The 24,207-nt window shown below is 36.6% G+C and overlaps 1 protein-coding gene across 6 annotated transcripts in view; it reads right to left on the minus strand.

Annotated features, from left to right (window-relative positions):
- The window catches only part of FAM193A (family with sequence similarity 193 member A), a 252,632-nt gene that overhangs the window by 18,979 nt on the left and 209,446 nt on the right, over positions 1-24,207 (minus strand). For all 6 annotated transcript variants that reach the window (XM_069070946.1, XM_069070939.1, XM_069070911.1 and 3 more), the window contains 6 exons: positions 16,723-16,921; positions 15,021-15,293; positions 14,199-14,481; positions 13,320-13,506; positions 12,840-13,070; positions 8,989-9,814 (listed from right to left, as the gene is read on the minus strand). In XM_069070946.1, coding sequence (XP_068927047.1) covers positions 8,989-9,814; positions 12,840-13,070; positions 13,320-13,506; positions 14,199-14,481; positions 15,021-15,293; positions 16,723-16,921 — 1,999 coding nt within the window. The remainder of the gene's footprint in view (positions 1-8,988; positions 9,815-12,839; positions 13,071-13,319; positions 13,507-14,198; positions 14,482-15,020; positions 15,294-16,722; positions 16,922-24,207) is intronic.

The following is a 24,207-nucleotide window of genomic DNA, read 5'->3' on the forward strand; positions in this document are numbered from 1 at the left end:
AAAGGGGCAGGGTCAAAGTAGAGAACAGAACAAGTGGGGGGGTTGGATAGGATGGAGGGAAATATAGTCAGTCTTTCACAATATATCCACGATGGAAAGGTTTTGCATAGCTACACATATACAACCTATTTTGAATTCCTTATCTTACCAGTAAGGGTGAGTGACTAGGGAGGAAGGGAAAGAATCTGGAATTCAAAGTTTTAAAATCAAATGTTAAAAAAAATTATATATATATAATTTTTTTTTCATGCAACTGGGAAATAAGATATACAGGCACTGGGGCATAGAGATCCATTTTGTCCTACTGTAAAGTCAGAGGGGAAATGAGGGAGGATATAGGAGACAGCAGATTGGGGGAGGGGATATACAGTGGGATTGCTGTTTTGGGGTGGTGGGTAGGGGAAATGTGGGTAGAAAATTTGTAACTCAAAATCTTGTGGAAATGAATGATATAAATTAAAAATTAACATAAAGTTTCATTAAAAAAAAAGAATTTTCTCTACCTTCATTTGGCAACAGGCATACTATGTAGAGTGAAGGCAGTAAACAGTGGTTGGGATCCAAGGCTGAGGCTTGGAAGGGTTTGGTCAGCGATATAAAGGGCTAGGAACTGAAGAGAAGAGGGCAGTGTAAAGGTGACCTGGTTCACTATACTGTCAAGATACGGGAAGAGAGTATGACTACTGTAGGTGTTACATACATTATCTTATTTGAGTTCTCCTATAACTTTGTGATGTGGGTACTGTTAAATATTACTTCCATTTTAGGGATAAGGAAACTTGGGCTCTGAGTTAAATAACTTGCCATGGTCACAGAGATATTAAATGCCAGATGGAAGATTTGAAACTTTCTGGCTTCAAGTCCAGTACTCTAGTTACTAATAACACACTACTTCCTCCTTCCTTTTTTAAAGAAAAAGTCAAAACTTCAAACATTAAAAAAAAAAATCTAACCCTTGGGGAATCAACATCAGCAAATGTTGAAGTGGTTAAGTTAAAGCTGGACAAAACCACTAAGGAAATCCACTAGAAGATAAAAGTCTATTTAAGACAAATGCAAGCAATTCTATCAGATGGTTACTGAGATTCCCTAAGTAACATTCTTTTTGTGAGCAGGAGAGTTGACATGATCCGACCTGTGCTTTAGAAAAATCAATTTAGAAACTATTATTGAAGACAGAATGAAGAAGAAAAAGACTGGAAGATGAAGTCTAAGCAGGAAGTGATAAATGGATTCTTTTGGTGGTAAAAGTCTACAGACCCCTTGGAATAATTTTTAAAGGTATAGAATAAAATATGTAGGATTTCAAAGGAAACCAATTATATAGAAATTCATAAAATAAAATAAATATACATATACACATGTGTGTATGTCTATTTTCAAGGAGCCCTTGGTTAAGAAGGAAATAAGCTACTATGTGTCAAACTCTGTGCCAAATACTTTACAAATATTATCTCATTTAATCCTTGCAGCCACCCTATGAGTTGGGTGCTATTATTGACCCTATTTTACAGTTAAGGAAACTGAGTCAGACAGAAGTTAAGCAACTTGCTCAGGGTCACATATGTAGTGTCTAAAGCTAGATTTGAATGCAGATCTTCCAGTCCAGTGCTCCATCCACTGTGCCACCTAGAACCTTTGCCCAGGAGGGTCAGTAAATCTTGCAATGATTTAGAGTAAGGACTCTAAATGTGTCCATTTATATGTGTCCACTGGAGAGTCTAAAAGTGATTTTCCATTCCTCAGATGTGCTTAGCTATTTTCTCCCCTGGATTCTGCCTTTCTTCTTATTGCATCCAACTTTGTGATAGTTATCTGTGTACATATATAACATGTATTCTCAGTTCTCTCGTGTACAACAGGAGTGCCTTGACTAGAAGATCTCTAAGACCTTTTCCAGATTGAAATCTATAATCCTAAAAATTTTTCACATGCTACATTACACTTGGAGCAACTAAAGAGTAGCAATGAAATCAACAAATATTTATATAACACTGACTATATGGTAGAACTCAGTGAGGTACAGGGGACAGATACAAAGTGAGATAGTAACTGTCCTCAAGGAGCTTAGATTCCACTAAAGCAGGCATGCATAAACTGGGATACCCTAGAGAACTGAACTTGGTTAGGAAAAAAAAATTAATCTTTCAGTTATGAATTTTAAAAAATAAACATTATTATGAGAAGACATCCACAGGTTTTTAGCAGACTGCCAGAGGGCTCCAATGTACACAAAAAGTTAAGAATTCTTGTACTAGGGGGTATTTACAGATAAATACATATAGGATATATGCAAAATAAATACACAGTGTTGGGAAAGGGGCTGTGCATTAACAACTGGGGAATCAGGAAAGTCTTTTGAAGGAGGTGGCACTAAATCATCCTTGAAGGAAATCAGGGGTTCCAAGGGGATGAAGGAAAAATATTCTGTATAAGGGTACAGAAGCAGGAGAGGGAATATTCTGTACAGGGAAAAGCAAATAGATCAGTTTGGATGAAGAGAGTAATACATTAACTAGCCTGAAAAGACTGGTTGGAGTCAGATTATGATGTGCTTAAATGCCAAAGAGGAATATGCATTTGATTCTAGAAGCATAAGAAATCATGGAGGCATGTTGAACAGGTAAGTGACATAGTTAGACATATGCTTTAAAAAAAACCGTCATTTGGTAGCTGGAAGATGGTCTGAAGAAGAGAAAGACTGGATTCAGGGAAATAAATTAGAAGACTATTGAAACAGTTTAAGTAAGAAGTGATAAATGCTTTGAACTAAGATGGTTGTGGTATTTATTAGCAGAACGGAGGGGACTGATATGGGAAATGCTGAGAAGGTGGAATGAAAAAGAACAGTCATTTCTGGATCATGTGGCAACTCCAACATCCCATCTGTGGATAATATATGTTCTTTGTTTCTTCTTACTTTTGGATATATCACTATTTAAATGCATCTCTACGAGGCAAAGTAGGGAGACAAAAAAATCAAAAGCAAATCAGGTTTGTAGGGATGAGACAGAAACAGATCTGGAACTTTACTGGCATAGGAAAATCATCTCTATCTAGAGGAAAATCTACCAATGCTGATGAACATTTGCTCTGCATACTATATCCTTATAAGAGTAACCTGAAGACATCGAGAGGTTAAGTGACTTGTTCAGGGTCACACAATAAGTCTATGTCAGAGGTAGGAGTTGAAACCAGGTTTTCCTTACTCTCAGGTTGGCTCTCTACTATACCATGCTGACTTTTTGGTGAGGTTGATGGTTCAAAGCTATAAGTTATATGTAAGTCTGGGGAATCAATGTATATCTTGTTTATTTATAGTAGCCTAGTATTCCATTATTAAGAATAATCAAGAATCAATAATAACAATAAAATTCTTTTATATTTTTTCTTTTCTTTTTCATTTCTATGGTTTTCACACAGGTCAGTATCCTCATTACCTAATTCCCAGACTACAACAATAACCTTTTAAATGAGTTTTTCTTGCCCCTAGTTTCTTATCCTCCCCTCTTCCATAATCCACTGTATGAGACAATTATGACAAATTAAAATATCAAATATACCAATTTCGTTATCTAATCTAAAAACTTTCAGTAGCTTCCCCCTGCGTACAAAGTAAAGTCCCAATGCTTCACTTTGGTGTTCAAAGTCTTTCATAACCTAGCTCCTTTATACTGAACTCCACTGAAGATATTTAAAACAACTTTTTACTGAAAAATAATCATTTTCCTGCAAAATGGAATAAATATAATTCTGTATTCATCACATACAGATGAAACAGGATGACTCAATGTAAGACCAGGTATGCATAGCAATACCTTCCTACTTAAGTTAGGGTTCTTAAACATCTTATAGGTATTAGAAGTATCATTTCGGCCTGTGGCCAGCCCTCCTCAGATTTAATTCTTTATTGCCTGTAAACATTTACAGAATAGCTCAAAAACAAAAAAAATTCTATTTTCTTTAAGTTCTATTTTATACAATAGTCCACTGAATAATGTATATTACAGACAAATTACTATCTGGTAATCTATATATATATATATATCTTCTATATAGCAATAAAATAAATCAAGATTCTTGCAGAGAAGATGAGAACCCCACTTACTGAAGGGATAATAAAAAAATCATGATAATGGATAACAGCAAAAGATTAGTTAAATCAAAACTGAGCCCGCTCTACCTCGGAATCTAAATACCTGGATTCAAATCCTGGTTTTAGTGTGTGACAATGGACTATTTCCCCTACTGGAACCTCAGTTTCCTCATTTGTAAAATGAAGATAACCATAATTGTATTATCTATCTCAAAGGGCAGTGGTGAGAAAAGTGTTTTGTAAACCTTAAAAGTAGTAAATTTGGGGGCGGCCAGGTAGCACAGCGAGTAAGAGCACCAGCTCCAGTGTTGGAATGACCTGGAGATCGAATCCCGGGCTCAGACACTTAGCAACCACCCAGAAACACCTGGCCGTGTAACCTTGAGCAAATTACTTAACCCCAATTGCTTAGGGGAGGCCAGGTGGCTCAGCGAGTAAGAGCACCGGCTCCAGTGTCGGGATGACCTGGATCAAATCCGGGCTCAGATACTCAGCACCACACCCAGAAATAACTGGCCGTGTAGCCTTGAGCAAGTTACTTAACCCCGATTGCTTAAAAAAAAAAAAGTAGTAAATCTGAATTATTAGTACTTAATAGTAGTAGCAGTGCCCAAGTTAAACTCTGGTACTGGGCTGAGTGTTTAAGAAACATGCTGTCAGCAGGCCATCAGGGTACAATGTTTAGCTTTGGGAGTGAAAAATGACGGGATTGCTGCCTCTAATCAGTCAATTGACAAGAATTTATAAAATATTTATCATGTGTCAGGTAACGTATTTAGGGCTGGGAATATAAAGAAAAAGTAAAAACAGGCCTAACTTGTAAAGGGCTTGCATTCCAATGGAGGAATGTAAAGATAAATTATACTCAAAGTTCCTCAATCCTCAAAAGGGATTTAAGTATAATAGGAATACAACACATAAATATATCATTATGATGCAAGGTAAAATGTAATAGAAAAAAGAGCTCACTTTGAACTGAATGGCTAGAAATATGGAAAGCAGAGGGAGGTGGTACCAAGATCAGAGAAAATTTCAAGAAGGCAGCGCATCTGAGATAGAACTGGACGAAAGAAGATATCACTAAAGAGAAGAGAGGGAATGTGTTTCAGGCATGGACTACATTCTAGGCACGGACTCTGATGGAATGCATGAAAGCAGAGGGACAGAAAAGGCAAGACAAGATTACAGAAAAACAAGCAATCCAGTTTGACTGGAAAATAGTGAATGAATGAAAAAACACTTATTAAGTGCTTACTATGTACACAGAACTGTGGATACTAAAGGAGGCAAAGATTCAATTAGGGGAATGATCAAATAAGCCAATTTTCATGACACAAAATTTATGCAGTGTCATTTTAAACACAAAATTTTAGGTGGGGCTGAATGTTGTGTCTGTGGGTAGAGGTACATGGAGTTTCAACTCAAATGACCAAAATAGCTTTGGGCACACCATTTTCATCTTGTTTTTTCCTCAGGATTCTGTTAACAATTAACTGAATGTGGAATAATGACATCTTAGGATGTTACCGTAACATTGGTGTGGACTGAGTGCTGGATGTGAAACCAGCTAGACTTGAGTATGAACATCTCTGGGTTTAAACTTACCTGGTCTATCATGGATACTTAAAAAATCCAGTCCTGGGACAAATCTAGAGATTATGAGTATTACGAATGAAATTTCCTCAGGAAAAAAAAAGGAGCAGAAAACAAGAGAAGCCATCTAGAAATCTAAAATGTTAGTAAATTTCTGTCAAGAAACCACTCCATCAATATTTAATTCCTTAAGAGCTTATGCTATATAGAACATATGTGGTCTATTAAGGACTTTTTATACAATGCACAGAATTGGCAGTCTTTGAGGACAGATTCTCAAAGGGCTTACAGTTTAAGCTGACAAATTGAAATGTTTCACTTGTCACAGATATGGCAAAAATGTTTTTTCACTAACTTATATTTACATAATGGGTTTTTTTTTTTTTTGCCTTTTTTGGAGGGCAATTGGGGTTAAGTAACTTGCCCAAGGTTACATGGATAGTTTTTTTGTGTGTGTGTGTGGGTGTTAAGTGTCTGAGGCTGGAACCGAACTCAGGTCCTCCTGACTCTGGGGCTGGTGCTTTACTCACTGCACCACCTAGCCGCCCCTACATAATGTTTTAAGGTTTACAAAACATTTTCTTCACAATGACCCTGTGAGGTGGGTGATTCAATATCACCATTTTGTACATTAGGGAACCTGTAGCCCCAAGGTCACAGGTTCCCCACCCCTGCATTGGATCATGCCCCTCCCATCAAAGAATTTTCCCATTCACCTATCAAAAAGTGGGACAAAGTTTTCCCTGGATTTTTCCATTTCCTCAACCTTCACATCTCTTAAAAACAACAAAAAAATCCCAATAAATAACTCTTCCAAACATATTCATCTTATGAATACATCAAGTCATATATATGACTCTTTACGTCTCTAAGCAAAATGACTTTGCCTTAATTATTAAATATTTCATCTAATTCCTAGGATTCTATACTTCATTTCTTTCTTGATTTTCCTTAGGTTTTCCAGATATCTGCAATTTTTACACTTTTTGTTGTCAGATATTAATTAGGAAAACATGTCATATTTCTTAGCCTGTTTGCTTCTCTTCCAAATAGCTGTGGGTGGTTTAACCTCTTCTATTTCTGCTGCCACAGATTAGTAAGTTTCCTATTCAGCTACTTAATTAGTATCTTTATAGGAGACAGAAAAGACTCAAAAGGTAGAATACATATTTCTATTTGGCTTAGGTCTTCAATTCTTAGCCCATTTCATCTTTCTAGTCACAAACATCATCCTGTGCCCTTATTTTGTCATGCAATCTCAGAAACCTCCATGTTCAGAAGTATTAGTGCAATGTGAAGAGGATGTTGCAGTCTGTGGTTTTAGTGCTACTTCTTACTGGATTAACTGTCCAGGCAAAGTGACAATTACCAACGCAAGAGTTTTATCTATCGAGTCAGCTACAGCAAAGTAGCTCTGCAGAGCAAAAAAAAGCACCAGACTGATCAGAATCCTTACTATGTCACAGAATGAAAGAACTGGAAAGGTATCAGAGATAACCCGGTTCAGCTCCCTCACTTTGTATATGAGGGCACTGAGACCCAGAGACAGGATGTGATTTCCCCAAGGCCACAGAATCAGTGAGAACACCAGCACTTGACTCCAAAAGCTCATTTCCAAGTTCAGGGCTCTCGTTCACTACGCTAAACAAAGCAATTCCACCTTTCAGGTTCTCGGCCCCTAACAAGATTGGACCTTTTCTTATGTGTGACCTTGGACTAGCTACTCACAGCCTCAGTTTCTTCTTCTAAAAGTGGGTCAGACAAATAAAACTCTATGATTCTTTGCCTTCTGACAATGTATTATCTATGTACTGGTGCACAAAAGATGGATGTCATGAAATAAGAAATATCCTATGATGGCAGAAAGACAGAGCACCACAAAGAGTAGTGAGACTTAAGAATTGAAAAGGAAACCTAAAATCCAAGTGTATTCTCATTGTATTATGTGATCACAGAATCTTTAGTGCTTAGGGTTTTCTTCCCTCATGCCTACAAACATTACTTATGTGAAGAATGGAAACCACACAACTTTAAAATAATATTTCCTTCTACATCAAAAAATCATTCATTCATTTGATGATTTCAAATCACTCCGAAACTTTGACTTATTAGTAAATCTTTTGTTCCTGAATCATCCTGCTAATGTCTACTATTTACTTCAAAGATGACTTAGGAATTTTAAAATACAGTTTGAATAATGTTACCAAAAGTTAAGACTGTATAAATTAGAATGGAGAAGTACTGTTCATTTTTAATTCTCTTCAATTGAAACCGATCTTATTCCTTGTCAGTCTCTTATAGGTTAATCAACTTGACTAACTGTATTCATGTTTTCAAACATTCTCCTATCATTTTATCTTGAGGAAATTATCTCAATTCTTGAACATTGAGCAATGGTGCTATTAAACAAGGTGACAAGGTATACAGAACTTGGGAACTGAGACCTGGGTCTGAATCTTAGGTCTGACCCTTACTACAGTACCCCTCTGCATCCAAAAAGAAGTCATGTCATCTCTACGGGCCTCAATTTCCTCCTCTAAAAAATGGGCATAACAAAGCTCACACTAGTTCCCTAAAACAGGGATGTCATGAAGAAAGGAGATGGTCAATTTTAAGGCACTACAGAAATGCATTATTATTATACGTGGATTATGACACATTCAATTAAGATGGGACTGGAATCTAAGCATAAGGGAAAACTAAAGTTTACTACCTAAATGAGATAACTTGAAGAGATACTTTAATCACAGCAGTGGCTCTTCCTGAAACCAGACATACTATTTGTATTAAGAATGAGTAAAAATGTTTAGTACCAAGCTTCTCATTGGCCTCATTCCCCTGATTGATTCAGGTGAAAAGTCCCTATAAAGCACAAAGAGCAAGGTACAGTATGCACAATGGCAAAATTTTCCTTTGAGATTTTCATAGGATCATTGATTTAGAGGTAGGAGGGTTCCTAAATAGCATATCTGGTCCTTCTCCCTCATTTTAAAGAAGACCATGTTGAATCCCAGAATGGCTTGCTCAAGGTCACAGAAAAAAAAACGAAATGGCACAACTAGGAATCACATTTATATCCTGACACCAAATTTGGGGTTCCTCCCCAGGATATTATACTGCTTCTCAGAGATTAATCAATCAACATTTATTAAGTACCTACTATGTGCCACTGTGCTAAGTACTGACCAACACTATCTTTCTAGCATAGGTTCCTCATTAAGACTCTAGATATCATGTCATCTTCTGACAACTCACACACTTAACCAAACTCAACATGACTTTCTCTGAGCTATATTTACCAATTGAATTGTTGACTTTGTCTGCTTTTTTCTTCTTATTTTTCTTGTTCTTGCCCTTTGGCTGTGGAGAATCTGCCAATACCAATTTGTTGTTTGGGGGCTGCTCATTTGGAGAAGGGGATTCAATTAGGATTGGCAGCGATTTTTCTTCTTTGACATGATTCAGTTGCTTTCTGTTGTTGTTGTTACTGTTGACTTTTTTCTCCTCTTTTCTCTGCTCAGCAGAGGAGGTGAGTTCTACTGCTTTCACTTTGGGTTCCGTGTGGTTCCTGGGCCTGGGCTGGCTCTCGGGCACTTTGGGAGATTCGGCCAGCTTACTGACAGGCTTGAGCTTTGTTTTATTGTTCCCCTCTTTGTGGTGGTGCATTATGTCAAAGAGGAAAGAAAGCGGTTCATGCTGCTTCACACCTAGCTCTTTTTGGAAAAGGAGTTTGGAGTCTCTCGAGTTGCCTGGATTAGACAGCCCACAGACTGTTTCAGGCCCTGGCCTCTGTTCCAAATGATTAACATGCCTGGAAGGTGAACTAGAAGAGGTTTCTGTTTTCTCAGACTGCTCAAGTGTGCCGTTTCGTATCTCTTCAGAGCTTGGTACTGACTCTTTTGCTGACTGGAAATTCCGAGCAAGCATGTCCAACTTTGGACAGTCTTTATTTGTTCTATCTTTTTTCTTTTTCTTTATAGCTCGTAGCTGTTGGAGCTCTTGAAGCCTCTGGAATTCCTCTTTGAGTCTTTCTTCTTCCTCTTCCTCCCGCCGCCTTTGTTCCTCAAGGAGCTGGTGATGTTCTCTCTCCCTGGCTTCTGCTTCAAGACGAGCTTTTTCTTCCAGCTACAAAAAGAGTGATTTAAAAATTGACAGTAAGTACTCAAAATTAAGATGAACAGTAAGTTAGGTTGACATGTGATATGCATATGTTAAGGAAAATTATTCTTACTGTATATTATTCATATTCATTAAAAGTTATGTAGTGCTAAATGTTTGAAATATGCCCACCCATTTCATATTATTGAATAAGGAGTAAAATACCAAACACTGAGTTAAACAAGAGTTCTTATTATGTCTCTGCTAATGCTAAGGACACAAAAAGGTATATCTCTTGCTGTTTATATATGATGTCCATAAAATTACTGTATATTTCTCATTTGCAGTATCTCACACTGTGCTCTGTATGTATACAAAGAAAACCAAATGTCAACTGTTTCTGCAACTTGAATACTAGATTTTATAGTGCAGTATTCAAATGGTACTCAATTTTATATGTTACATCACTCAGTAAGCACTGATTTCTAGAGTAGATGAACTTCAGAAGCCGATGCATGAATATATGTAAGTCTGACATAGAAGAAATAAGGATATAATACTGAATTACGACTCAATAATACCTCCTCTCACCTCAGGGAAGACATAGAAAGCCTTTAGGTGGTAGAATAGTGCCTTTAACAAGTCCGCATTAATGGAAAAATGATCTCTGAACATTTCTGGTTTATATACACCACTATTACTTTACCTAGCAGGGTAGGGAATTAATTTTTATTTCCTGCTTGAAAAAAGGAAACAAATTCCAGAAACTCTAAGTAAAAAAATTCCATCTGAATAAATAAATTCATTCCAAATGAATAAAAGTCATTAAAAGTTTTGTCACTGGAGAAGGCATAGATTTTTAAAAGTAGACTAATTTCTGGGACCAGATTTTTGTCTAAGAGTTGTAAAGATAGAAATTAGGTTTACGTAGGTCTTCAACCAATTGACAACAGAACCATAAAAATTTACCAGAGTGATAAAACCTTAGAGTTAGAAGGAATGTCTAATGTAATCTAGTTGCAAGTTCCCCCCTAGTTTTTTTTACTGGTAAAGTAATAGTGGTGTACAATAGTGGATAGTATCTACACCAGGAGCCCACAGTTGGACAACACAGCTGGGAAACCCTTACTTGCTCCTTTAGGAAGTGTTCTGATGTCCTCCTAGTACTTAAAGCTTCTGGTCTATGGATCCTGAGAGGTCTCTGGGTCTGACCCTATCATACCCTCTGGCAAATTCTTTCAGGTCAGATTCTTCTTAGGACAACTAAACTACTAAACTTAACTATTTTACTTTATTTTAAACTTAATCACATGGGGAAAAAAAAGCTCAAGAAATAGAAATATTTTGCTATCCTTTTCAGGAAAGAATAAACAATTTAACATTTGTTCTTATGAATCAATCCATAAGCAAGAAAATTCTGAAACAGGTTTGTGGAAAGGATCATGATAAAAATATTATACGAGCTAGATGATTGTCAGAGAGCATCATGTGGTTATACATGGTTACATGGGAAAGGAATAAACATTTCTATAGCACCTACTATGTGCCATGCACTGTGCTAAGCACTTTACAAATATTATTTCATTTGATCTTCATAACAGTCCTTGGAAGTAGGTATTATGATCCTCATTTTACAGCTGAGAAAACTCAGGCAAAGAGAGATTAAGTGACTTGTCCTGGGTCATCTAAGTATCTGAGTCTGGCTTTGAACTATACATCCTAGCGGAAATGGGTCTTTCAGAGTTGCCTATAATCAAAGCGCTCATTTGTTAAAAAGCACTCAGTTAGTCAAGCTTGTTTGCTTCTATAACATTCTCCCATTATCTATGGTGATGATATCTTGTTGCACATTATATTTACTTTTTAAAAAATATTTACTTTTGTTAAGGTTAACTGAACAAGAGTACACATGGCCATTAATGAGGAGATGCCTGAAATCCTTGTACAATGTACAAGGGATTCCTGACTTACTAGTGGTGTAACCATCGCCAAGAATTAGCTCCTATCTGGCTGCTTGGCATTGCCTTTACTCCACAAATAAAAAAACAACCATAATGGTAGTATGCCAGACAGAGTAGAAGGGGAGAACAACTATAAACTGTTACAAAGGTCTATATCTCTAACACCCTTTGAAGAATGATCACTTGGAAAAAAAAAAAGACTTTGGTCTCCAAGTGACTGCCCCTTTCATTCTTTTTTTTTTTTTTTTTTTTGCTTTTTAGAGGGCAATTGGGGTTAAGTGACTTGCCCAAGGTCACGTGGCTAGTTTTTGTGTTAAGTTTCTGAGGCTGGATTTGAACTCAGGTCCTCCTGCCTCCAGGGCTGGTGCTCTATTCACTGCGCCACCTAGCCACCCCATGCCCCTTTCATTCTTGAGTCCTCTTTCCTCTACATCTCTATTTCTTTGCCTCTTCCTGCAGCAAAAGGCTTTCTCCTGCTAACCAAAACATTTCTTTTTATTCATTTGGACCCTTGGAGAAGTAACCAAACATATTAAAAACTGCATTTCTAAAGACCTGTCCCTGCATGAAAATATAGGTTTATCTTTTCTTGACAAGAGAGAAGTATGATTTCAAGTTCAAATGTATGGTGGGTTTTTTTTGCTTTTTGGAGGGGGGAGAGCAGGGCAATTGGGGTTAAGTGATTTGCCTAAAGTCACACAGCTAATAAGTGTTTAGTGTCTGAGGCCGTATTTGAACTTAGGTCCTCCTGACTCCAGGGTCGGTGCTCTATTCACTGCACCACTTAACCGCGCCGTATGGTATTTTTTAAACTCACAAAATATACTCTCTTCCAACACTACAAGGGAACCATCTTTCAAGTGAGCAGTAGCTAAACATTCAAGAAGTTTTCAATAAAATTGAAATGTAGAAGTTGTAATCAACTTGCATTTTTAAAATCCTACTGAACAAAGGGTATTTTCATAAGAAATATGATGCTGCTAAATTAGCAAGTTTTTTTATGTGCCATTTTCCTACACATGTAAAATTACTTTACAGAAAAGAAATTTGGGATGGTCACAAAAAATGAAGTAACTTCTTTTGTTTTTTACCTTTCTTTGCTTATGTCTTGCTCGTTTGGCAGCCCGAGTACTGCTCACTGGTTTGGTCTCTGAACTGTTTATAAACTGTAACAAGTCTTCTACCTTTCGATGGTCAACGACACTCTCCCTTTCAGAGATTTGATCAGTTTTTTTTGGTTGCTCTTCTTTCCTCTTGGTTAAGCGTAAACGGAGCTTCTCTCTCATTTCTGCATAATTTCTACTTGTTGGTGCAGCTGGTGGCTAAAGAAATTTAATGAAAACATTAGATAGAACTTCTAAGTTTAGAAGCTATGGATGTGAACATCCAGATAATACCTTTTTAATTGCACTGCAAATAGAGTATGATATAACAAAATTTGTCCTTACTTAACTTAGTTTATGGTATCAGAGGTTTATTAGCCAAAAAACCTACATATTTCATAATTAAAATACAATGTAAGATGTTCAGAACAATCAGTTTTAGAATACCAAGAAATAAAAGGAACTTACACCGCCATGTCCGAAGAACTCACAGTAACAACAGTCACAGTATTTTCCTTCTTTCTGGTTTGTAGATGTCGAGGTACTAGAGCTGTGCTCAGAACAGCTATCTTCGTCCTGGCTTTCTTCTCCATCATATTGCTGATGGTCATATGCACTGCTGTTTTCACAGCGATGACCTTCACAATCAGGGTCACTGCACAGTTAAAAAAAAAACACCACCTCCCATTAATAGACCAAAGACATACAAGTCAGCACCTCACAGTTTAGGTAGAAAACTTTGCTATAATATGATGTTAACACCCACATTAAAAGCAAAAGCACCCACATTTCTTACTACAGTGCTTCCACTAGCAATAGCGAATATTTTCTTTTTTCTGGAGGGCAACTGGGGTTAAATGACTTGCCCAAGGTCATATGGCTACTTTTTGTGTTAAGTGTCTGAGGCTGGATTTGAACTCAGGTCCTTCTGATTCCAGGGCTAGTGCTCTATTCACTGTACCACCTAGCAGCCCCAGCAATAGTGAATATTGAAAAAAAAAATCCAGAAGATTAGGCAATCTTTAAATGGCCATATAAACTTGGGTTAACTGTAACTAATCACATTCAGAGAGCTGGACTAGCAGTCCTCTGAGGTACACTGGTGATTCTGTGAATATAATCTTATACTGGAACTGTGTGACTCCTGCCATCACAACCATGAAAACTAAGTAGACTATCACACTGAAGTATTCTACAATATTTCTTTGTAACTCTTTGGTTTTAAATTGTTCATTGAGTAGGGAATTCAATTCTTCTATATAGCAAAAGTTAAATTAGTCAAAACTCAATTTAAAAAAAGCAGCATTCACAACTGTTGATTTACAAAATTCAAGTGTGAGGACTCACCTGCATATACTTGGTGGAGCACTAACTGAGCTATCTGTAGTAGATGTAGGCGGTGCTAAGGTGGTGGGACAAAGCCCTGAATGTGGATCCACAAATCCAGGAGCTGTGGCAGCAGTTTTGGGAAAGGATGGGGCTGTGAGATTTGCAAGATGGGGTGTGGAGGCTGGTGAAAGTGCAGCAGGAGAAAGAGAAGGAAGAGATGCTAAACCAGTAGGGCTATTTCTCGGTGCAACTGGTGCAGAATGTCTATGATCCTCTTTATTGATATTGTGAAATACTTCACCTAAAATGTAAAGAAATCAAAGCAGTTCTTTTTAAGTCACAGTTTCTTAGCCAGGCACATTTTAACCCTCACATTCAACATATTTTCTTTAATGTTATATTGACTCTTTATCCATTAGTGACTCAAACTACAGATAATACAATTGTTCACGCTTATGCTACCATACTAGCTAAACACCAATCCGACTTAGGCTTCTTTAGTAAAAATTAAATATTTCTCTTTTATTTTAAGACCTCAAAAGATCTGTGACAGCTACCTAAAGATTATGTCAACAGTAAAAATACTACACTGTAAGTAGTTCATTCTTACTACTAGAGACTAGGTTTAATTCCTATGTATCATATATTAAGATTTAAGACAAGAGATACTAAAGGGACAGGCTTAAAGTTAAAGAGGAATCCAACATTGTGGCAAGAACTCTATTAACTCAAGGCTGTGACTTATAAGCAAGCTGAGTAACATCAAATGGGTTTAAAACTTTGGTGTGTCTAAATCAAAACCAACTATTAATGGTTTAGGAAGCTATGTTGTGCTCTTACCTATTGATGAAGGTCTCTTGGAGGACACTTTAAATTGGTTGCTGCTGGACTGCACTGTGGTGGCAGTACATGAGACAGAGGAAGTAGCTGAAGATGTTGCCATAACAACTTTATTAGCTTCCATAAAAGCATCTTGGAAATTGTAAAGACATTTCTTTTTTGCAGCATTTTTTTTCTCTTTACTATCAGTAACTGTAGCTGTTTCATTGCCAGATGTGGTAGGAAGTGCTTCAGGCCTTATTTCTGAGAGTGTTGGTCCTAATATGTCACTACCTTTAAAAAAGAAGTAAAAAATCAAGAGTTTTATGATTAAAAGTATAATTCTTAGCAAAAGTCTAAAGTACACAATAGCAACCAAATACCTCATTGTTTGCACATAGCTGTAATATTAGGTTTTTCTGGCCTGGAAATGATTGATATTAATAAGCTACAAGTCTTAACTTATCTTCTCTAAAACCTAAACTACTCAAACAATGGCTTTCTCCATTGTAAATGAAAGTATAATATTCAATTGCTGGAACCTGAACTGTGCTATTTTTTTGATCAAAAGTCAATGGAGAAATGTACAAGGTTTGCTCATAGTTCAAGACATCTGAGATGTAGGAAAGAAGTAAGTGGCAGGATTAAGGCCTTATGTCACCACACCTGCATAACTCCTAAAGTCTGGGACCACAAACAGTTGAGAAGGCCAATAAGCAGTCAGTGTTCATAGACATATGGAGGCACAAAAAAATTTATCTTGGTAATAGTAAAGGGAACGTCAATTAAAAGTGGAAGTCAGTATGTTCAGGTTAGCTATTGTTTTCCTGTACTATGGATATAATTTATATTTGATTGAGTAAACAAATGACCTAAGAATAACACAATTATTGATGAAGAGTCAAAGTGAAAAAAGGTCCTTAATGATGGGCAGTAGATTCAAAATTTAAACTTCTTCCAATAAAAGGATTTACTATACTAGTACATTTTGATCTATTCATTCTTTCCAGGAAATTCATAATAAATACACCTTTAATGATTACAACTATTAGAAGGAACAGAATAGAAAGGCTGGCTAATTTTGAAGATTGAGGGAAACAGAAGGGAATTAGAGATACTATTAAACAAAGAAACTAACAAAGCTAGAAGACCTGATCAAGGATCCTAACTAATGTTAATTTTTGTGAGGTTAACATAAAACAAAGGCCAAAAAGATAAAGATTTTAATGGATTAAAATGTAAACAGGTAAAACATCCTGTCCTAAGGATGTATGTACATCACCAAGGAAAGATGACAGATCTAGTAGTTATTATAAGCTATTCACGCTAGCATGGTTTATGTCATTCTTAATGGCCATGTTATAAATCAGGCCTTCAACATAACGAATGGGACTCTTTAGATATAGACAGGATCAACCTGCCACACATGAGACAGAGTTATTATAACCAATGCACTGGTCAAAAAATTATTTTACACAAGGATTGGCAGTATAATTTGTGCCAACCCTGACAGACTTTCATTAATAACCAATATTTCAAGTCTACGTGTAATATCAATAAGTAATATTCTCATTTATATTAGTAGCATAATAAATATATTACAGAGCTCAAATCTTGAATGTTACAAGATTTTAGTTGTAACAGTAAATCAATACATTCTAAATTAATGCACTCATTCACTCAATTTAAAGTTAAAAGAAATTCAACAAAAACCCATCCTTACCAGAAATTGTGTCTGGCAAAAAAGTGGCAGGATTCCAGTTCTTATCATTCATCATTTCTGATCCCCAAAGACTTATGAATTTAGAACTATTCCAGTCTGGAGTACTCCCAAAACAGCTCGGATAAATATGGTCTTGAAGAGATGCATTGAATACCTGATGCTTATTTGTATGATTCTGAACGGGTGCTGGTGGTAAAGCCTATAAAAATTAAAATAATTATTATCTAATTGCATATTCTAATTAATATTCCATTTATCTCTAGGGTCATGTGATAGTAATGGCAATTAAAGATTCCCCTGTATTGGCTTGGTTTTCAAATTGATTGTATTAAAACCCAGAGTTTGTTAATCCCACCTGTGGGATGGACTTTTTGATGTGAAAAGAAAGTCCTGACTGGGAGGAGCTGGTGACGTAGATTTGGAGAGACAAGAGAGAGGCGGAAGTTCTTTTTGGAAGCAGCACCTCGTGTAGGGGGAGAGACTAAGAGATTGCTGGTGGCCGCTTTGAATTGCCCTGGACTTTTGAGACCTGCCCCCTGAGCTGCCAAGGACTGAGGAGACATGGCTGTTTTGCTGGTACTTTGTCTGTCTGTTTTGATGTTATTTTGCCAGATTTGTCCACTGGTGAAAGACTGTCCTGTTGAAGAAGTCCTGGAACCTGGCATTTGGTTAAGAAGGCCTGAGACTGTCCTGCAGACAGAGAGTGAATACTGTCCACTGGTGAGGGACAGTACTGTTGTTGCAGGGGTCTGGAGACTGTCCGGCAGACAGAATGAATACTGTCCACTGGTGAAGGACAGTGCTGTTGTTGCAGGGGTCTGGGAGCCTTTCTGTTGGTTTAGAAGCCCTGAAGAAGGATTTTCTTGTTGTATGTTTACAGAAATCCTGGGAGAGGGCTTTGCTAATGTGTTCAGGGGTTCTAGGACTGTTCTACAGACAGAGGATAAATTCATGAAGGGACTGGCAATGTATCTTATGGCCTTGCTAAGCCTTGTCTCCCCAGGAACTAAGATTGCTGAGAACTTGCCTCGTGTCAAGATGAAGAAAAGACCTCCATTTGGGTATTAAGTGCTGTGTTTAAACTTGATGTAACTCTGGGGTAGATTCAATTGTGATCCAGGGGTGGGGAACTTTTGACCTTTTTGTGTTCTATGGTTGAGCAAACGAATGTATTTTACTTATGTTTGGAAACTAATCTCCATTTGAGAAGAGGGGCTTTGTGGTGGACTTAATTAAGGTATAGCCTAGGGGTGGAGAAGTATTTGGAACAGAGACTTTGTAATTGATTGAATGATTGGAAAGTCCTGGGGTGGGGTAGGCCTTGGAGATGATTTAATCACACTTAGTAAATGCTGTATTTTGAATGATGTCATGTTTTGATCTTCTCTGTTCTGGGTTTGTTACTGAATAAAATAGAGAGCACCTATGCTGGTATTTTGAACCTGGGAAGTTGCCTTTGCTTGACATTACAGGTCACTCCACGAGCAACAGATACAATATTAAGGAAAACTTTCTAGAGACTATAAAACAATGCTCTATAAAACTAAATCTTAAGGTAAACACATTTTATAGGACTAATTTAATAGGATCATCTTTTTAACAGGATGCTTAGAGGGTATCTAGTTGATGTGTTTTTAATCACTTCTTGCATTATGTACACCCCTTTGGCAGTCACATATCAAAATAACATTTTGAAATACATAAAACATACACGATTACAAATGAAAACAACTGTAATGAAGTAAGTTATCAAAATATATATTTTTTTCAAGTTTACAGACTCCAGTTTAAAAAGCTCTGATCTAGTCCAATTTCCTCATCGTACAGATGAGGAAGCTGGGACTGAGAAAGCTGAGGTGGTAAGCTGCCCATGGTCACACAACCAAGTCATAGCAGAACCAGGATCCAAACACAGGTCCTCACTCCTCCTTTATTGTTCTTTCTACTGGACCACACATCATACTGACCATTATTTATTATATGTAATCATATGCAGTTATATAAGCATATAGAGATTTATCTATTCACACTGATATTGTCACACAAAATATACTAGTTGGGTAGTTCACATAAATCACAAACACTTGTGTATTGTACACTGCTGTTAATGAATACAAAGAGACAAACTTCAAACATGCTTAGATTTTAAAACTTAAAGGAAAAATTCTGACAATCTTAAACCCACTAATTTCCAACATTTGTCCCTCATTACTTTTCAAATAAAAAACATTTGCGTAAGACTAGCATTTTATTTCAAGATTTGTTCCAAAAGGCTACTTCTTAATATCAGGACATAATGATTGTGACTATGAGAGTTAACTTTGAGACCACTGATGTGTTGCAGGACAAAGCTGCTTCTTACCAGTCCTTCCAACAGCTGAAAAAAAATTAGGTTATTCAATTTGCTATGGTCAGGTATGACCAATGGCTGATGAGCAGGTAACTTATTCATTCAGTAACTAAGAGATGTGAGTTCAAATCAAGAATCACTTCCTCCATGAAGTTGCCCACACTGTTTTAGTATTCACTGATCTCTGTGCTAGATATGTGATCTCCCTAGCACAGACATTCCCTCTGCTGGTACATATTGCCAGTCATCCACAGTCTTATTCATGTTCTCATGTGAATCCACCAAAGGGGTCCACCTAATGTGAAGGGAACATTCCTCTAGGTCTGGTGTCATTACATAGGTACCAATGAAACATACATGCTGCCCACTAGTTAATCTTAGACCTTGCTCCATGATAAAGCCATCTCTATTTCTGGCCTTATTTTTTTTGATATTACCTTTAAAGTTCCTTCTGGTGCACAATAACCAGTGATAGCTCACACTGGATATGCATCTCCCCACTGGCCTTTGGGTGACCTAAAATTTTAAATCTATAGAGACTGCAGTATTCTAAGATTCAGTTGTCATTTGCTGTCATATTGCTCTGGCATAGAAACCAACTGTTTCCTAATTGAAAAAGTTTTGGGGATCTTTAGGTCTTTCACTGTGACAAATGTTTTATATCAGTTAACTTCCTGATAGTCAGTTCTATTACCCATTTCCCAACCAATACTGCACCATCAAAAGAATACTACTGTTCAAAAAATGAGGTCTTTTTTGGGGGGAAAGAGTGAGGTCATTAAAAGCATTGCACAATTTGCCAAAAGGAACCTACAGGAACATACATTTAGAGTTAGAAGAGACCTGAGAGGTTATATAATCCAATTCCTTCCTTTAAATATAATTTTTTTTATTCTGAACTTACACACTAAATAAAACGAACATTTTTAGAAATACTAGCTTTTCCTTTTAAAACATATAATTGCACAAGTAACTTTATAAAGCTGACTTGTTCCTTTTTCCTTGGTGCTTAAAAAATGCTTCAATACAACCCCTTTTTGGGCGTAGAGGGGAGGGATGCAACAAAATGATAATAAACAATAGAACTGAAACGTGAACTACAAACAATCCTGTAACTCCAAATCCAGTGCTTTTCCCACCAAATTATACTGACTCTTCTTTCATGTTCTATCTATTCAGTTCTAGGCCTAGATCACTGTCCAAATTATATATACTAATGAACCAGCTCAACAGGCTGTTCTTCTAAATGCATATATATATATATATGTCACAGTCTGAAAATAGGTATTCTTCATATATTGATTTTTTTTTTTAGTGTCAACAGTAAAGTCAAAATTTTGATTACGGACATGATTTTGGAGACTTATTTGCTAAGTTCTGGGACTTGTTGCAATCAGCATAATGTCATCTATACATAAGAATATCTACAAAATATCACTATCTATAAGAAATTTCTCATCTATCTGGCAGCTAGGTGACATAGCAGAGTGTCAGGTCTGAAGTCAAGAGGACTCATCTTTCTGAGTTCAAATCTGACCTCAGACATTTACTAGCTATGTGACACTGGTCAAATCATTTAACCCTGCTTGCTTCAGTTTCCTAGTCTGCAAAATGAACTACAGAAGTAAATGACAAACCACTTCAGTATCTCTGCCAAGAAAACCTCAAATGGAGTCATGAAGAATCGCACACAATCGAAAATGACTGAACAACATCTATTTGGACAACCCTGGGAAACATCATTGATAAACATCTCTCTCCTAATTCATGCCTTGATTTGTTATGGGGGGGGGGGGTGTTACCAAACAAAATAATTTTAACACATGCAAGGGAGACACCATCTTGTAATGGAATGTCCAATGGAACATTCTGTTTTACTGTATCAAATAATTTTCAGAATGAACAAGCACAGTGGAATCGTATTCTCTGTACCTTGGATTGAATTATATTAACTATAAATATGTGGATAGTGGTAGAGTCTCATTTGGGAAATCCTAGTTGTTCTTTTCTCATCCCTTTATTAAAAACTTCATTGATATGATTGTTTTAATTATATTATTTTAGATATTTTGAGTATTTTATATTTTTTTAGAGACAGGCAAACCTATGGGTTGGCTATCACTGATTTGATCCTGTCTTTTCAATAGTAATAAACCTGAGACTACCTACCTTCCTTCCTTTGGAATATTCCCACATTAAGCATTTAATATCTATTGTTGACTTGAATTGAATTTCTAATCAAATCTTCTCTAAACCTTTTGTCCCCCTCCAAAATTTCTCACTGTTTTCAGAGATGCTGCTGCTCATAATTTTCCACCACTCTTCTCTGCAAACTTTTATAAATGAGCTTATAAACCTAAACCCATGTTGCCATTTGCTCTCGAATTGCTCTGGCAGAGAAATCAACTGTTTCCTAGGTGAAAAGGTTTCTGCGATCTTCAGGTCTCTCACTGTGATGAATGATTTACATCAGTTAACTTCATGGTAGCACTCTGTTCTATTACCCATTTCCCAGTTTTTAAAAGCATTAATATCTAGTTAAAATAGATTCGGACGGAGGAAAACACAAATTTTCATTTGTACTCTTCCAATATGGTACTGTCTTATTGTTAATTAGTTGAAAGTTGATTCAGAAATGAGTCCTGTATTGATACCAAGAGAATTTCCTGTAAGATAAAATATAATCAGTTCTTTAATGTTGCCATTCAGTGCTCACTGTACTGAATCCCTCACGAATCTCAACAAAGTTTTCTATCATGTATCTGATGAAACTCATTTCCTCCAAACTGCCTACTTCTGCCAAGAGCGCCATATCCTTCAAGTCCACAAATGTTGACAAACTTGGGGTTATCCTTGAATCTTTGACCCTTCCTTGACTTTGATCTTGGATCCTTGACTTCTACCTCCATGATATCACCTCTCATTTGGACTACTGCAATATACTTAAAAATTGTTTTTTCTTACATTTTTAAAGTTTTGAGTTCCAAATTCAATCCCTCCTGGAGACAGTAATTCAGATACAGGTTATAAATGTGCAATTATGTAAAACATTTCCATATTAGTCATTCTGTACAATATTTGAATAAAAGAAAACAAAAATTAAAGAAAGTGAAAGATAGCAAGCTTCAGTCTACATTAATTATCTTTCTTTAGAGGCGGACTGTATGCTTCATCATTAGCTCCTGGGGACTGTCTCAGATCATTGTATTGCTGAGAATAACTAAGTCATTCACAGTTCTTCACTGAAAAATATTGTTGTTACTATATACAATGTTTTCCTGGTTCTGTTCACTTCACTATGCATTAGTTCATGTTAGTCTTTCTGAAATCATCCTGCTTGTCATTTCTTACAGCAACTGTAGTATACTCTTAAACAGTATTCCTACCTCAAGTCTTTCCTCTTGCCAATCCATCATTCTACACACAGCTGCCAAAGTAATTTTCCTAAGGACCACATGTGTGACCATGTTACTTCCAAAATCAATAAACTCCAATGGCTCTACATTTTTATTTACCTATAGGATAAAACAGATGCTCTTCTGTGTAGCTTTAAGTTTCTTTCCAACTTGAATTCACTTTATCTTTCCAACCTTATTATACATCAATACTCTATGGTCCAGAAAAACTGACCTTCTTGCCAATACATACATGACACTGTATCTCCAAACTTTATATGCCTTTGAATCAGCTGTCTCTTATGCCTGAAATGAACCCTCCCCCTTCCTGTGCCTTTTGAAATCCTTTGTTTCCTTCAAAACTCTGTTCAAGTTACACCTTTTCTGTGAAACCTTTCTTGATGCCGCATCTCCTAGAAATCTATTGCCTGCCCCAAATTTACCTTTGTATTTGTTTTTTGTACCTTTGTGTTTATATATATGCATATGCATGTAATCTCTAAAAGAATGCAAGTACCCTACATGGAGGGACTATTCCAGTTTTCACTTTATATCACCATTACTTAGCAGAATGCTCAGCACACAGTAGGTGCTTAATAAACGACAGCCTGCTGAGCTATACTGAAATCCTGAGAAGAGGAACTTGCTTTTACTTTTGTTCCCTATCCTTTTCCCATCAGTTTACTGAAAGAGATTCTCAATAAATATTTGTTGACAGACTGCACAGTACAGTACCAGCTACCAAGCAAACTAGAGATCAGAGGAAATTAGGAGAGATGGGGAGAAAGACAGTTATATACTAAAAAAATACAAGTAATATCAAGTTGAAATGCTTACCACGTTTCCATGTAAAGAGCCCTGGTCCTGGGGACAAGACTAGGTGGGTGCAAATTCCACCTCTCTTGATCACTAGCAGCATGGCAAGTCATTATCACTGGTCTAGATTTTCATTTCCTTACTTGTCAAATGAAGGGTTTGACCAGATGATCTCTATGGATCTTTACATCTCTAAGTCTTAGTAACCACCTGAAATTTGACTAGTGCTTATGTCTATGCTTATGTGGACTAAGAAGGTTTTCATTTTAAAATGACCATTCATTTTACAGATAGGAAATTTTAAATAATATTTTGAAATATATGAGTTACTAGCTTATACAATTCATCATTTTACAGCCATTTCTGAAGTTAAGGTACAAAGGCGAACTATTCACCTAGGTTCAACTTCCACTTAACAAATCATGGAAGTTTTAAAATTTACTTATTTGACTGTCCCAAATTAATACCACAGCCAAAAATAGTTCAACATCACTACTTGGTTAGAAAGGAAAACGGCACAAATTTTAAAACTGTTTCAAGTTAAGAGATACTTAAATGATGATAATTCAGAGTTGTAATTAAAGAAGAAAATAAGGCTTTCTGAAGAAAGACTTATTGGCTAGAAGTGACGTCCGATATCATAGAGTTAATAATCTTACAGCGGGGAGAGTGATGTACAAATAAGCAATATTATACAAGAAACCGAACAGCCATGCAAGAGAGGAAAGGAAGTATAGTGTAAACAGTGATGGAGATGAAGTCAAGACAGAATCAGATTTCAGCTCCAGAACTTCCTAGTCTTGTGACTCTAGGTGAGTCATTTCACACTCCAAGTTTTAGTTTTGTCTTTATGAAACACGGATAGTGCCAGTTATGACTTACCTCAAAGTGGTGTTGTAAGAAAACTTGATAAGCTTTATGAAC

The sequence above is a fragment of the Petaurus breviceps genome, unplaced genomic scaffold (assembly GCF_028583685.1).
Source record: "Petaurus breviceps papuanus isolate PSGF00001 unplaced genomic scaffold, PetGlider_PUasm1.0 140, whole genome shotgun sequence".
Taxonomy (NCBI): domain Eukaryota; kingdom Metazoa; phylum Chordata; class Mammalia; order Diprotodontia; family Petauridae; genus Petaurus; species Petaurus breviceps.